At 40.6% G+C, this 14883-nt stretch overlaps 1 protein-coding gene across 6 annotated transcripts in view; it reads left to right on the forward strand.

The window, feature by feature from the left end:
• CEP295 (centrosomal protein 295) overlaps positions 1-14883 on the forward strand; it is a 64870-nt gene that overhangs the window by 17661 nt on the left and 32326 nt on the right. For 5 of the 6 annotated variants that reach the window (XM_042458367.1, XM_042458366.1, XM_042458368.1 and 2 more), the window contains 6 exons: positions 107-247; positions 2823-3006; positions 5093-5251; positions 6028-6252; positions 8864-8970; positions 11134-11352. In XM_042458367.1, the coding sequence (XP_042314301.1) occupies positions 107-247; positions 2823-3006; positions 5093-5251; positions 6028-6252; positions 8864-8970; positions 11134-11352 (1035 nt within the window). The remainder of the gene's footprint in view (positions 1-106; positions 248-2822; positions 3007-5092; positions 5252-6027; positions 6253-8863; positions 8971-11133; positions 11353-14883) is intronic. The other variant, XM_042458371.1, reaches the window with a different exon arrangement.

Below are 14883 nucleotides of genomic sequence, written 5' to 3' on the forward strand. Positions count from 1 at the left end.
CATTTAGGAGCACGTCCTGTCATACTTCACACAAATGTTTCTTTTGTCTTCTTTGTATGCATGTTGAGAACCCTGTTTTGTTAACTTGTTTCTGGTTGATTGCCAGCCAGATGCTCGGTTACTTGCTGAAGATGCCACCAAACAGACAAAAGGACTGCAAAATAACAAAGAAAGAGAAAGGAGGGAACAGTTGGAAAAAGCTCGTCTGAGAGGGAAGCATGCCTTGAAGATGGTTCATTTGGCTCAAGTAAGCAGAGTAGAAACAACTGAGAACTAGTGAAATAAGAAATAAAAGTGAATTGTGTTGTATACTTAATGAATTGAGAATTGAATCTTCTAATCTCTGTTTTGAACCTTAACATGTTCTTATCCTTAGTCTTGAAGGTCCCTGCGTACACTGTTCAAAGTGCATCTAAAACCTATTTGTTAGAAAAATTTTAAAAAGCATTAAACATTTCTGTGTTTTTTAAAAAACGAAACTGAAACATATGAAGTGAAACATATGAAAATACAGGGAAAAGTATAAAATACAGCGCACCTGCTCCATATGCGGGCACGCCATACACGGCTTCCGATTTACATGAAAGTAGCGCTGTAATACTTTCAATGGTATGTGTGGCCGCCATGCGCACACACTGCATTGCCATGCAACATGCATGAGCCCCATTCACTATAACAGGGCTCGAGCATAGGCGGAATTCGTCTTACGCAAGGGGGGGTCCGGAACAGATCTGTGATGGTAGCAGGACAGAGAGAAAACCTTCCCCTGAAGTTCTTAAAAGTCAGGCATGCTCATAGAGGCTAGCTCGTGCTTTTCAGTGGAAACATAATGGTTGGATTGTGACTACCAAGAGTGAAGGAAGCTTGCAGAAGGATACTTTAGTTTCTCCCTGAAAAACCTTTCTGGAGAGTCTATCTACAGTTCCACTCTTCCTTGTAGTCCAACACAACTCTTCTCATATTGTTCAGGAGAGTACCTCTGGAGAGCTTTTTGGAGGGCAAGGGGGAATGGAAATGAAGCAGATAAGTTCCTTTCTATAAGCTATTTTATGCTTATGATAGCCAAGAGCCAAGCAAATGTGAGGAATGATAATCATGTATACCTGTGTTGAAAACTAGTGTAAAAGAGCTCTATAAAAACAAGAAGATTTACAAATCAGGGAAGCAGATCAATGGATAGAATAGAATATGGGCACTAAGGACTAGTCCCTAACTGCATGGTCCTTTAATCCTGTTTTCTGGTTGATATAAAGAATACATCTGATTTCATTTATAAAATAGCCCTTGTTCTCTCTGGTCTTTAACTTGTTCAAATATTTAAAGTTTCATATTTTTGTATTAGGAATTCATTTATCTTGGCACATCATTAATTCAACAAAAGAACTAGCGATTAGAGATATTAAGGGAGAATAACATGACTTCTCTTTTCAGAATACTATGTAATTTTACTGCAGCTGATATTCAGAGAAAGGAAACAATTAATATTTCATTTAAAATAGCAATTAACAACATATGCATCCGGAAATGATACGGGAAAGTCATCAGAACCTGGCATTTCATAATGATGTATAACTTTTAAAAGTCCATCTTTAGATGATAAATAATGCTAACATAGGCCATAACCCCCATCTTTTTCAAAGGGACTGCAGGTTCATTGTGAACTGTGTATTAAATAGGACTGAGCTGCAGATTCCTTTTCAACTGTTTATCTAGTTGAACTTAGTAAAAACACTGATACTTTATTAAACTGATACTTTATATTACACCATACATGACATCTTTCCCTTCTGCCTTGCAGTTTTCTAGTATAAATATGCCTTCTCTGTACCATTGGTATTCAAAGCAGGGTCCTTGAACTGGATACAAAAATATTTTTTCCCTTCATGTCCATGGCTTCAACCATCCACGGATTGAAAATATTCCCTCCCTCCGAAAAAACCCCATTGATTTTGCCATTTTATATAAGGGGCACCATTTTACTTTGTTTGTTGTTAACTGCCCTTGCAATCCTGACTCATGGCAAATCTGTGAATGAGACATCTCTAACCCCACCCACCCCATCTTCCACTGCTCTTAGGTCCTGTTCATACCTAAATAAATAAATAAATAAACAAACAAACTTATTTCTATCCTACTTTTCTGTAGCAAGACAATCAAAGCAGCTACCAACTAAAACATCCATATACCTGTGACCTCCTATGACACCCACCTTATATAACTTCTATCTGGTTGTGGTCTTCCTCTCTTTCTACACTCCTCCACCTTGCCTAGCACTACTGTCTTTTCCAATGACCCATTCCTTCTCATGATACAGCCAAAGTACGACAATTTCAATTTAATCATCCTGGATTCCAGGGAGAGTTCATCTTGATCTTTTCAAAGACCAATTTCTTTGTCCCTTTGGCCATCCACAGTATCCTCAGCACTCTTTTCCAGCACCACATCTCAAATGAATTGATTTTCCTCCTATCTGTTTTCCTCACTGTCCAGCTTTCACAGCTGTACATGGTGATGGGGGAATCCAATGGCTTGTATGATTCTAAATTTGGTGCCTAGTTGTACATCTTTACATTTTAGGATCTTTTCTAATTCTTCCCTAGCTGCCCTTCCTATTCCTAGTTTTTTTATTTCTTGACTGCAGTTCCCATTCTGATCAATGTTTGAGCCAAGGTTTCATTTTACTACACCACTGTATATAATGGGACTTGATAGTATTCATTGAGGGGTCCTGGAACCAAACTTCAGTGGCTACCAAGTACATTGGATATAGTACATATCACTGTAGTGCATGTCTAAAGTTGGATCTTTTTTCTGTGTTAAAGGACAGGGAAAAGTTAATGAAAGAGCTTGAACAGATGCAAATTATGGACCTTGCCCGCAGAAGACAAATTGTTGCCCAGATGCCTCCTCAGCTGTTTGAACCAGCGTACAGGCGGGTAGAACTCAAGGAAGAATGGCAAAGGGAGCTGGAGTGTGCCTTTGAAGACATGTATACTGGAGACAGAAGTGAGTATTTCTCAAAACAATGAAATAGATGTCAGGGATGATGGGAGTTGTAGCTCTTCACCTCTGGCTCGAACTCACCACCTTGTTATGCACCGGCGCTGACCAGTTTTGGCCAGTGGTTAAAGCTTTGCTCAAAAGCAGCAGAGTTACAGAGAATAGGCTGAAGACCCTGACAAACTCTCCAAGCCTTCTCACTCTTGCTTCCACAGAAGTCTTCTCACTTCTTCAGGATCCAGCTGGCTCTTGTATCTTCACCCAAGACACCAGACAACTCAGTAGTCTTATATAAAAGATCTACTTTATTCTACTATATACAGCTCCAAAACTATCCACTACTACCCACAAAATACATTGGGATTCATAGCCATTATTATAGTCATTGGAAAAACACCACCCACTCTTGTCAGTTTCCACCCAGTGGGCGTGTACAACCATTCTCATTGGTTCTCTTGGTTCATCCCATAATTAATGATTTCATCATTTCACCTTGTCCACTTAACAATTCTCAGGTGTGTTCAATTATTCACTTTGCATTTCTGTCCTTGGCATTTAGGACTTGTTAATTACATCACCTTTTACACCTGTGTGGCTCCTAATTGCTTTTGCTGAGTCATCCTGACTCTCACATACATGTTTTATTTCTTTCACTGTATATCCCATGTTGCATTTTCCTTAACAATAGAACCATAGACTCATAGTTAGAAGAGACCACAAGAAATGGGTATTGAACTCTGTCCTGAGTAACAGTTATCCCTCATACGAACATGAAAACATGCTCAAGGCATGTAAACTAGAAACCTCTGCTATGTAAAGGTTGTGACAAAGTTCGGGAGTTCTTTAGTTCAGTAGAGTTTAGTTCAGGAGTTCAGAACTTTACTGTGGAAGATGTTTGGTCAAGACAAGAAGACTGGAAATACATTTAGAGAAGATCAGAGATACAGTCTGCCAAACTTTGGGCCCAAACAGAAAGGCCAAAATAAAGCTGCTTTGAGTCACTTTGGAGGTATGCTGTTTAAATGATGCATGCGTCCTAAGAGGCTGGAAGCTGTGCCAAAGCCATGCTCCAGTCCTAAGGACTCTTAGGACGCATGCATTATTTAAACAGCATACTTCCAATGTGTCCTGAAGCAGCTTTATTTTGGCCTGTCTGTTCGGGCCCTTTGTTTCTCCATTTTGCCTAGCCTTATCAGTGGCACATACTCAGGAGCTGATCCGAATTTAAGGAATAGCTCTACACCAGCATCAATGAGGGATGTCACTTTGTTACTACAGTTATTTATTCACTAGGTATTGTTCAGATATTTACTTTCCACCCTATATAACAAGATCTCCATAGGGTACTCAAAAATACTTTGACACTATTACAGACAATTCAAAATAGCTTCAAAATTACACTTAGCACTAGGGAATATTCATGTTATAGTTACTTGTATTATTTTAGGAGCACTTTGTAGCCATTACATTGCCACTCACAACTGAGATGAAGTGTTTACACATGTATAATGAAGGACTTCAAATAGAAATCTAGTTTGGCGTCTATGGGATGTGCTTCTTAAGCTGCATAATACAGGGGGTGGAGGGAGAGAAATTGTTCTTGGTGTGGCAAGGACTAGCACCATATTTGTGCCCATTGGCTATAAATATTTTATTTCCTGGAAACTCTAAGGAGAGACATTGTTTCATAGACCACCATTTTCAGTAGCACTGTGCTAGCAACAGATGCTTTACATTCTTGATACAAATAATATGTAAGGTGAATTCTGGCAACATAGTTGTTCACATGATGATTGTAGTTAGCAGTTAACACAAGTCTAAGCTTTCATTAAAAGTTGCCTCACTGTTAACATAATTTTAGCCTAAATATGGTGGCCATCACTGGCAAGAGAAATGGTTGTTCTCAGTGTTGCTTAGTGTATTTGAATATCTTGCAATATATAGATAAAACACTAAAGTTTGTTTTTTGCTTAAGAGCAAACAGTAAGCAGTATGAGAATTAAGTTTATTCCTAGAAATCTTTCTCTGTAGTGAGAATTTACAATTCAGATTGTTGCTTATTGCTTTTACGTGCCTCAACTTTTTTACATAGAAATGCAAGGAGATCTTATTTTGCACCTCGATCCACAGCCCTTGCCAACCCTCTCTGATCGATCTCAAGATGATGATCTGGAACTCTCTCAGGAACCTGATTCTGAATGTGAGGTGCCTGCAAGAGCAGAGGATGAGGTGAAGGACAGTGAGCCAGGTGGTAAGAGAAATTTCTAATCCTACTGACAATAAATAGCCAGCGAGAAGCGCTAATGCATATTAGCTGTATCTGGTAGTGAACGCTTTGCAAAATAATCTAAAATAGGTGCCAAGGGATTTGAGATGGGTAGCTATGAATGTGACATATATCTTGCCAAACAGTGATGTGCAGTTATGACATTCAAATTCATCATCTGGTGATGGGAGGTGAAGGAATGTGCAAGACAGATTCAGAAGAAGGTATAGCAAGAGTAGATTAGTAAAGTTTCCCATTTTGGTTACAAGGAAGAATGATGAGCCTATATTTGTAAATAGTGAGAGCAAAATTAAATCCATATGACAATTAAAACTTTTAGGTTTTATAAGTTTCACTGGAGTGAAATCAGCTCTCACCTGGTGGCTTATCTGAATATCCTGGTGGATTTTGGTGAGACTTCATGAAGTAACATAGGCAAAATCTCAGAATTATTTCTATATTTATTATCAATCTGTTTCGTCACAGCAATTTATGTTAAACTTGTTGCTGACCACTATAGGCTGTATAGAGAAAAGAAATAGAAAATTTTAAAATGACAGTTCTTCGCACAAAAGGCTCTCCAAGGAGCTTACCTAAATAGTCCAGATATAGTTTTTAAAATTATAACTCAGTCCATTTTGTGTAGAATTCTTATGCAGTCCTACATTACAAATTTTATATACAGTTCGTGTATCTTTGTAGTACATCTGATAGGTTTTTACACTGGGAGTTTGTTATTTGTTTTGCATTGTTTATTTTAGGAAGTGAGGTAGACAACGCATCCCAGCTTCAATCAAAATTAGCACTAAAAAAATTGCTAAACAAGATCAGGAACCAAAAAGATCACTGGACATCCAAAGAGGAGTCAGAGGCTTCAAGTGAAATTGGAACAATTGAGTCAGGGACAATTTCTAGTAGAGAGAGAAGACTATGTGAATCAGAACCTGAGCAGGAACCAAAGGGTGCTACTGTCTGTGAAACCAAAGGTAAGAAAATGTGACTTTCTATAATCAGGTCTTGAAATTGAACATAATGACAATAGTGAACAAGAGAACTGGTAAGTTAATTTGTCAGTCCAGAGGGCCTAATACTTAAAAAGTAATCCTACCTCTGCAATTTTTCCATGACAAAAATGTTTTGTGACATGGCAGGGAGGATTGAGAAGTTGTGGTCCAGGTGGCAGGCATAACAACAATTCAGATAGAACTATATATATATCTCCTTCCTTTTCCCCATCCCTGGGATGTAAGACAGCTTACAAAAGAAAAGTACACGTAATAAAAAATCATAGTTACTAAACTTTCAGTAGAATTAAAATGAATTAAAAGGGGGGAGGGAGATCCAACAAATGTAGATAACACAGCACGTTATCAAATTTTCCCATGAGCAGTTGGTCCTCAGGGGCCTGCCAAATCAAAGAAGTGTTCACTTGACTACAGAAGGTTAACAAACAGGATGTTAGTCTGGCCTCTCTAGGAAGTGAATTCCAGAGCCTGGGAACAGCTGCTAAGGTGGCCATTTCCTGAGGACCCATCAGATGTGTCTATGAAGTTGGAGCAATGGCGAAAAAGGCCTCCTTTGAAGATCCCAAAACATGGTCAGGCTTCTCTGTAGACATACTGTCTGCCAGATTGCCCTGACCCAAGAAGTGTAGTATTTTATAGTTCATAACAAGCACTTTGAATTCTGCCTGGGGTCATACTGACAGCCAGTGGAACTATTGCAACAAGGAACTTATATGCTCCCCTTAGCCAGCCCCAGTTAACAATCTGGCTACAGCTTTTGGGGCCAGCTGAAGTTTCCAAGCTTTCTTCATCAGCAGCCCAATGTAGAGCACATTACAACAGTTCATATGGAATGGAACTAAGGCCCGAAATATACGGGCCAATTAAGCTTCTTCTGGGTGCTTTGGAGGTATGGCATTCAAATGATGCACACTCCCAAACTGCCCAGAAGCCACTCTGAGACCATGTAAGGCAGGCCAAATCTGACTACAAAAAGGAGTGGCAAAAAGCTGCTCCTGCTGGCAGCTCGTTCAGAACCACAGCACAGCTGGCCTTGGGACCATGGCATCCACAGCGATTGAGGCAGGAGTTGCCTCTCTTCATTCCTTCTCCCCCATCTGCTTGACTCCTAAGGCACATGTGATTATGTCCAGATACAACATATCTAGGAATGGGTGCAGCTGTTATACAGGACTTAACTGTACAGAAGCACTCTGGGCTGCAACTGAAACCAGAGCTTCCAGGCTCAGGGTGAATTCAGGAGTATATTGAAGCTGCGAAACTGCATCTTCAGCTGACCAGGACGCCTCTGTCTCATCTGATTTAAGTTTCATTTTGTTCACCCTCATCCAGTCCATTACTGATGACAGGTAACACTTAGAACTGAAACAGCTTGTGTTTAGATGGAAAGGAGTAATATAGTTGAGTGTAATCAGTATACTGATATGCTATATTGTATAGTACTGGACCCCAAATCTTTCATTGATTTAATGTATAGGTTAAATAGTATGGCCCTGATGAACCCCACAGACCAATGGCCAAGAGGTCAAATAGTCCTGCAGCACAACCTTCTTGGTTTGCCCTTCTGGAAAAGAATGGAGCCACTGTTAAAATGTTGCTTCCAAGTTCCTTTCCAGCCACATAGGTAGAGACAACCCAGCAACAGCCTCAGCAGCAACTTCATATAGTAACCTTTGCCAATTGCTGCCTCGCCTATGCAGCTGTTCTTGGAGAAAGGGCTTCCTCTCCCTGCAGACTGCAGACTGATCCTTAAAAGCATAAGATTTTATTTTTATCTTAATGTGCATGAGATTCCTTCTTTGAACTCAAACGGGATGACTGGTGCACTGCTTCCCCATCATTGATATAGAAAAGCAATCCATATATGTAAGTTCATCTTCCAATGTATACACTATTAAGAGTGATCACATTGTTTTCATCTGATATTAGCTTTGTTTTTTAGAATGACAAAAATGAGCTTGTGCAAGTTTTGGGTTTACATACTCCCTCCTCTAGCATGATTGCAAGGTAGAGATAGGAAGCTGCCATTTCAGATTAACTGCAGTTGTGTGTTGTTCATTCCTAATTTTTGGATAACCTTAATATGATTAGTTGAAACAGGTCAACTTCATTAACTATGGTTTGACTTTTCTTATTTGAACTAACTGTAGTTAAATCACGGCTACTTTGGGAATGGTGAGCATGTGAACTTGAACTCACTCTAGCATATTCATATGATGCTAAAGATTATATATTACACCTGAATAAGAAAATAGTAGTTATGGTTATTGTGTGCTTTCAAGTTGTTTCTGACTTATTGGAACTCTACTGAACTATTCAGCAAAATTTCCATATGATGTTAATATATGTATCATTTATGGTTAGTGATAAGGAGAAGATCTATCATACCAGTACTTATCAAGTGTCTGTATGCCTTTCTTAGCAAGGTCTACAGACAGAATTCAGGATACATGCAACCATATTATCCATTATAAAGTTTTATGAGCATCCTGTTTAAGTTATTCATGTTCTCACAGAGGTAACTCAATTGTCCTTAATGTACTGTTCATTGATCTTATGTATGATATTTCAGAGCTTCCAGAAACATTGGACCAAACTGTTGTTGCTGGAAATGTGGTTCTAAATCATCCACAAGAACAAGCAGCTAAAATTAGAAAAGAATCAGAAAGACAACTACAGGTATACCTATTTTTCAATCTGAAATTTTAGGATTTTTAACGAAGTTTTTTAATATGCATTATCTCAATATCATATTTGTAACATTTAATGTATATACTCAACTATAACTCGACCTCACGTATAAGCTGAAGATAGGTTTTAGGGCCAAAATGATGGGTAACTTTAAATTGTCACCTTTCACCATTGTTTACCTTTAAAATGATCACATTTCTTTTAGTTCTCCTTCAATTGAAGGAAGCAATGCTACAGATGACTCTGTTACAGAATATTACTTCTCATTTAGTAGGATGTATTAACTAGAAATCATTAATTAAAATAGGCATGGGAGCACAGTTAGGGCATAAAGATAAATTTAAAAAAGTATAGAGGTAGAAGAAACACAAGTACAGAGTACCCTTTCCATCCATGGCAGTTTGGTTTTTGCTGATGGGAAAAACACAGATGGTCACATCCCATATTATTCAGTGGGTGGTGACATGCATGGGTCCATGGGTGGTTGGATCTGGATCTCTAGCCCATCAGTGTAGCAGGCCCACTGTAATTGATGCCCACAGTGGCCTGCAGAAAAACTTTAACTCTGCTCTGCAATATGAGGGCTGAAAGGCTTTGAAATGTCTACACTACAGATTGGATTCTCTCTTTAACAGCTATGAAAAAACTTTTATTGTGAGCCTGTGTTTGTATGTTTTGAAGGGTGTGAGGTTTACAAAACAGGAAAATGCAGAAGTTAGCTGTTTGGAGTCGGTAATGGGCTGGATGAGGGAAAACAAACTCAGTGTGAATCCAGGGAAAACGGAAGTACTGGTGATAGGTTCCCCGGTCCTGGGAGGTGAGATCTGTCACCCGGTCCTGAATGGGGTCACGCTCCCCTTGAAGGACTCGTTGCGCAGCTTGGGAATGCTCCTTGACTCTTTGCTCCAGTTGACATCTCAGGTGGATGCGACGGTCAGAAGTGCTTGTTATCAGCTTCGGCTGATACGCCAGCTGCGTCCCTATCTGGACCGTAGGGACCTTGAAACTGTTGTACATGCACTGGTAACCTCTCGATTGGATTTTTGCAATGCGCTCTACATGGGGCAACCCTTGTACCAAACCTGGAAGCTACAGTTGGTGCAGAATATGGTGGCGAGATTGGTCACTGGTAGTTCCAGGTCTGACCATATAACACCTATTTTGAAGGATCTTTATTGGCTGCCTATTCGCTTCCGGGCTCAATACAAGGTGTTGGTGTTGACCTATAAAGCCCTAAATGGCTTGGGCCCAGGGTACTTAGAGGACTGCCTCTCCCCATACAATCCGCCCCGCACACTCAGGTCAACTGGGATGAAATTATTGGAGGTCCCAAAAACGCGATATGCGGGGACCACACAGAGGGCTTTTTCTGTTGCTGCCCCTAAATCTTGGAATAATCTCCCTATCGAGCTCCGCTCCACTGCATCCCTAGTTCTCTTTAAGAAGAATCTGAAAACATATCTTTTCCTGCAAGCCTTTCCACCCTAAATGATCTTTTTATTCTTTACCCTTTATCATCGACCCTGGAATCTGTACTTTGACTTCCCAACTGCCTGCCCCTTGTATCTGACTTTGTTTTTTAACTCTGTTTCTAACTCTATATTGTTATATTTTTCTTGTGTATGTATGCCGCCTTGATCAGGTTACTGGAAAGGCGGGCTACAAATAAAACCTATTATTATTATTATTATTATTATTATTTATGTAGCAGGTTTTCTCTTGCTTTTATTTCTTGACATGTAAACATGATGACACTTTGAAAATAATTAATAATCACAATGTTTTTTATCAGTAATGCATTGTAAAATTGATTTTAAGTGCTTCTGTACAATATTGGGTGCCATCAAAATCCATTGTCCTTTATGGCATTTACAATGCAAAACTTTGGGTCTTCCAGTTGTTCTTTTAAAGGGTTCATTGGTGGGGTAGTAATGAAGGACTTACTAATTGTATTAATTTCCAGCTTACTGTCTGAATTGTCCTGGTGTGGTCCTGTGTCAAAAGAATATTCCTATCTGCCCAAATTAGTACTTTGAGAAAAAAAAATCAGTGAATTACCTTCTGTGCTTTGTTTAACATAAAATTGGCTATATATTATTTGAAAGCATGGGAACCTTCTATCATTAACACAGAAAATATTCATTTGACTAGATGGAATGGCTAGAGCACCAAAAGCAAGAGCAGCTGACATTGCTTCAACAAATTGAAGAGCAGAAAATACGGCTGGAGGTTGATTTTCAGATGGCTCAAATGCAGCATCAGGAGCAGAAAGTTGAGACAGAGCCAAAGAAGAAAGATAAAGAATCCCAAACAGGACAGATGAATGATACTGTCTCTGTTGCCTATCAGCTGCAGAAAGTAGAGCAGCAGGTAATGTAAAAAGGTAGTCTGAAAGTAGGGTTGATTTCCATACTGAATAGAATGATACTGAATAGAATGATACTTGAACCTCTCTGGCATAATGCTGGATTTTTAGAGAGAATGCAAAAATAGTTTTATTTATTCTGAAATTCTATCTAGTCATTATAGAGGCAATACAGTTTATAAAATAAAAATAAAATATAGAAATCATCCATAACAGTAATTGTGTTAATGGAGTTTTCCCCTCTATTAGGGTTTTTTTTCCCTAAAGGATTTTTCCATTTGTCCTAAAGCCAGCTTCTCTATTCCATGAAGATAACTTGTTCACAGTCTTAACTATTCAGGTCTCAAACAAAGCTTTAGCCGCCTTGTTTTGGAAAATGATTTTCTTTTCTGCCCAAGGTCAAGATCATGACCCAGTTTCTACTCATAATGGGATCCTAGAACTAGTTTTTTGAAAGTAGGTACATGGTGATTTAATTCCTTTTTTTCAAGAGCAAGTAATTACAATTTTCAAGTAGGGTCAAGTCTAGAAAAGCTCATACTACCAGCTTCTCTCTTTCCATTAATCGCAAAGGTGCTACAAGATCCCTTTCCATACTTTATAACATTGTTGACAAGATTTATTCAGAGGTTTTCCATTTGTTTGTTCTTAGGCTGAGATAGTATCACATTCCCAAGGTCACCTAGTGGATTTTCATGACACTTATTTATATCCCGCCCTTTCCCCAAAACTGGGACTCAGAGCGGTTTACAAGATTAAAACAGTGCAATTAAAATACTAGAAAAGTGTTATTAAAACAGAATTAAATTATTACAATATTAAAACAGATTGCAGAGTGTAACATTATCTTTCAAAGTTACTTATAAATTGTGGTGTGTAACCTCATTAGATAATGGAGGAATACTCTTCTCTTGTCCTTTGGTATTAAGCTGAAAAGATGGAGAGTTCTTTCAGACATTCAGATGTGGGTTTCTGATAAGGTAACATTTTAGTTATTTAAAAAATAAACACTTAGCTGGGATTGTACTACAGGAACAGAATTTGTAAGCTTTAGTTAAACTCGGAATGCTGAATAAGAACCTTCTGTATTCAAAAGATATATTTTTGTCAGATTCATTAAAACTACAGGCTAAATCTAGGACCCCTTTTAAAAAGTAAAATATTCAAAGGCTTTGCATTTGCAAACATATTCCCAGGATGCAGCCACACTATAATTAAACGAGTTTGACACCACTAACTACCTTGATTTCCCAGCAGAGAGGGTCCTGTCCTCCTGTAATCTGGGTTTAGCTCCTCCTATTTGCTCCTGTAGGCAGGGACAATAAACAAAATACTGGCCCCTATATAGGGAGGAGCTAGCCCCCCTGAGCCTCAGTCTTGTTCCTGCCTATGCTCCTAGCAGGATGTTCTCTTCGAGCCAGCAAAGTTTTTCCTTTCTACGAAAGCGGTTTGAGAGTTTTCTTGGCCTTCCCTTCTTCTCCTCTCTCCTGCCTTTCCCCCCTTCCTTGGTGGTGGCTATGGCAGAGGACCCTGAGACCATGGGTGAAGGGCCATCCTTAACCCAGGCTTCCCTAGCTCAGGGTCTGCCAGCTCAACAGAGGGAGCTGGCTTCAGAGGGAGACCCATTGGGATGTGTTTGCTGTTGCTCTGCAACTTCTGCACTACAGAGTTGGAAGCATGAAGAAGACTTAAAATGGCAAGGGCTCCCAGGATTGGAGAAAGGTCTTGGCTTTGCCAATGACTCTCCCTCTCCTCCAAAGCTGCCCCCTTTCATGGTGGGAGCACAGGAGATTTCTGCAAACAGCATTGCAGCACATGGGAGCCGTGGGAAGAGATGGTGAGGGGTATCCCCTCCATGTCTCTGTTTCTCCACATCACCTCTGTCCAGCCTGTTTAAGGCCAGGGATCAGTGAGGAAACTGGCCAGAAGTCATGGAAACTTCCCTCCTCAGCATCTCTGCCCAGCCAGAGTTCAGAGGACAGGCCAGCCAAAAGCCATGGCAAAGGATTTCTCTGCATCACCTCTGCCCAGCCTGAAATGGCCAAGGTCAGAGAGGCAAGCCAGCCAGAAGTCACATGAGAATGGTGAGTACCAGGGGCCCTCTCTCTCTAGCCACCAAAGAACCTTTGCCAGATCTAATGCCCTTGCTCAGGGCAGGCATTGCCATGAGGCCTCTGCCATGGCCATTGCAGGCACTATGCCTAGCATAAGGTTTGGGACTCTGCCAGGAGGGCAGATTGGGGCATTAACCCTTGGTCTCCCCCTTCCTTCCCATCTCTGGCCCCAATGGCACCCAAGACCCTAACAGGTGTGGGGGATCCTTTTGCAGACTGGGAAACACATGGTGGTGTTGCCAGGGCTCCTGCACATTCCTTTTGAATTCTTATAATGAGATGGTGTGTAAGGAGGCAGAGGATTCCTCCTCTGTGTTGCACAGACACATGGCTGTAAAGGAAGCTGGACTTGGCCCAGCAGGAGCTGAAGCTTCCAACTTTAAAATGGTCTTTTTGGCTGCCACAGAGCATCCCACAAAAAAGCACAAAATGGCTTCATGTCCACCCCAGAGAGAGCATGGCCTCTGCCACCCACTTCTAAACAGAGGCTGGAGGGCCATCTATTGGGAATGCTTTGATTGAGAGTTCCTGCATGGCAGAATGGGGTTGGACTGGATGGCTCTTGGGATCTCTTCCAACCCAAGGATTCTTTGAGAGACCACATGGATACAAATCCTCCTGTGTTCCCTCCCCAAAAATTACAACAACAAAAAGGGGTAAACCATTTGTGGATATCATGGGTGGAGAGTTCCCTTCACCCCCAATTGTGTTTGTCTGCCCCAAACCGTGGCACTCTTGAGAGAAAAGTTTGAGCGCTTGGCCTCTCCTTTCCATCAGAGATTATCCTTTCTCAGGACACAGACTTACCTCCGGTAAATGTAGAGCCATGTCCCACAGCAGTCCCTCTGCCCTTCCCAGCTACCTATGCAAGTGGGAGGGAGTTGAGGACCAAGCTAGCTTCTATCATGCAGCCAGGTTACTGTAAAGCCTGCCTGAAATTAAAAGGGCTAAGCTGTAAACCCCAGCTTGAAGTTGGGGCTGTTTTAAACATAAATAAAACAAAGTGCCCTGTGAGTATCAGGGCTACACTACAGGCCATATGCAGCTATCTACCCATGATTAGCAATGGTCTTCAGTCACTGCTAACTTAAGAGCAGTTTCCTCAGTGCTTGGAATAAGCCACTGCCCAGGCAGCCTCCCTTGATGGGGCAAATAAAGGAGGAGAGAGCCCCCACATCAACAGGGCTGTGGGCTCAGATTTACAAGAGATACTGGTTAACCTTTCTGGTGTTCATTTTATTAATGTTAGCACATGAGGTTTGAGTTGTGCTGTTTCTGCTCACCCCTCTCTCCTTTTTCCAGGCTAGAGAAGATGCCTGGAAACTAATTCTTCAAGGGAGGGGCTAGCCATAAAAGCCACATGATGACTTTTCTTGCCTCCTCATGGGCCTCCATCACTGTCTCCATTAGGTCCAGAGCCTT

The sequence above is a fragment of the Sceloporus undulatus genome, chromosome 3, assembly GCF_019175285.1.
Source record: "Sceloporus undulatus isolate JIND9_A2432 ecotype Alabama chromosome 3, SceUnd_v1.1, whole genome shotgun sequence".
NCBI lineage: Eukaryota > Metazoa > Chordata > Lepidosauria > Squamata > Phrynosomatidae > Sceloporus > Sceloporus undulatus.